This window comes from Frankliniella occidentalis, unplaced genomic scaffold (assembly GCF_000697945.3).
Source record: "Frankliniella occidentalis isolate FOCC.00 unplaced genomic scaffold, Focc_3.1 Scaffold8, whole genome shotgun sequence".
Taxonomy (NCBI): domain Eukaryota; kingdom Metazoa; phylum Arthropoda; class Insecta; order Thysanoptera; family Thripidae; genus Frankliniella; species Frankliniella occidentalis.
Window position 1 is genome coordinate 1,476,163 of NW_026267138.1, and position 859 is coordinate 1,477,021.

Below are 859 nucleotides of genomic sequence, written 5' to 3' on the forward strand. Positions count from 1 at the left end.
GCAGATTGTTTGAAGAACTTAAATCACAGTATGAACAGGAAAGGGAGCGATTTGCTCGCAAAGTTGCAGCTTTAGAAACTGACAAGCCTCGTCTGGAAGCTGCCCTTGAGACCCATACTGCCAATCACTCTTCATTGGAGGCCAGTAATCGGGCCTTAGAGAAACTTTTGAGGTACCTATACTTATTTTTCTACCTGCTCCTTCTGATTAAACGGTCAATAAACAAAGGATATTTTTGTTGTTTTTGTAGGCATTGTCAGCAAAAAAATGAGGATTTATGTGCTCGTCTGGTGTCAGCTCATGTATCACGGGACTCAGCCAAAAGGCAACTTCAGAGGTCGCTTACCATGGTAAAAGAACTTGTGACTGAGCAGGAAAGGTTAGTACGCGCACTGCAAGAGAGACAGGAAGAAAGTCATTCAGTAGCAAGGCTTGGGAGCACTCTTGTGACTCGGGTGGGCTCCCTCAAAGCCCAGCTGGAAGTAAGTTTGTTTTTCTTTGGTATGTGTCTTTCAAGTTGCAGCCCAAAAGTGTTTTTAAATTATAAAATTTTTTAGACTGTGCAACGAGGAGCATATGAAGAACTTGGTGCTGTAGAAAAAATAATGAGGGAACGTGCAGAGGGTGTAGCCAGGACAGAGCATTTATACCAACAAGAGGTGCAACAGCTTAGAGGAATTCTTCGGCAAAAAGAACAGTTCATTGCACGTTTACAGCGAGACAAGTGGTGAGCTAACATTTCAAAGTATTGAAAGGTGTTTGGGAAATCATCCCTATTACAGTGATTTTTTTTTAATCCAACAGCAAAACGGAAGAGAGTCTAGAGATTGTTTGGCAGGCAGCAACATCTGAAAAACCA

The 859-nt window shown here is 42.3% G+C and overlaps 2 protein-coding genes across 5 annotated transcripts in view; one reads left to right on the plus strand and one right to left on the minus strand.

Moving 5' to 3' along the window:
- The window catches only part of LOC113205920 (centrosomal protein of 89 kDa), a 23,190-nt gene that overhangs the window by 10,587 nt on the left and 11,744 nt on the right, over nt 1-859 (plus strand). For both annotated transcript variants that reach the window (XM_052274763.1, XM_052274765.1), the window contains exons 9-11: nt 5-172; nt 251-482; nt 558-727. In XM_052274763.1, the coding sequence (XP_052130723.1) occupies nt 5-172; nt 251-482; nt 558-727 (570 nt within the window). The remainder of the gene's footprint in view (nt 1-4; nt 173-250; nt 483-557; nt 728-859) is intronic.
- LOC127751344 (uncharacterized) overlaps nt 1-859 on the minus strand; it is a 12,483-nt gene that overhangs the window by 2,573 nt on the left and 9,051 nt on the right. The window lies entirely within an intron of this gene.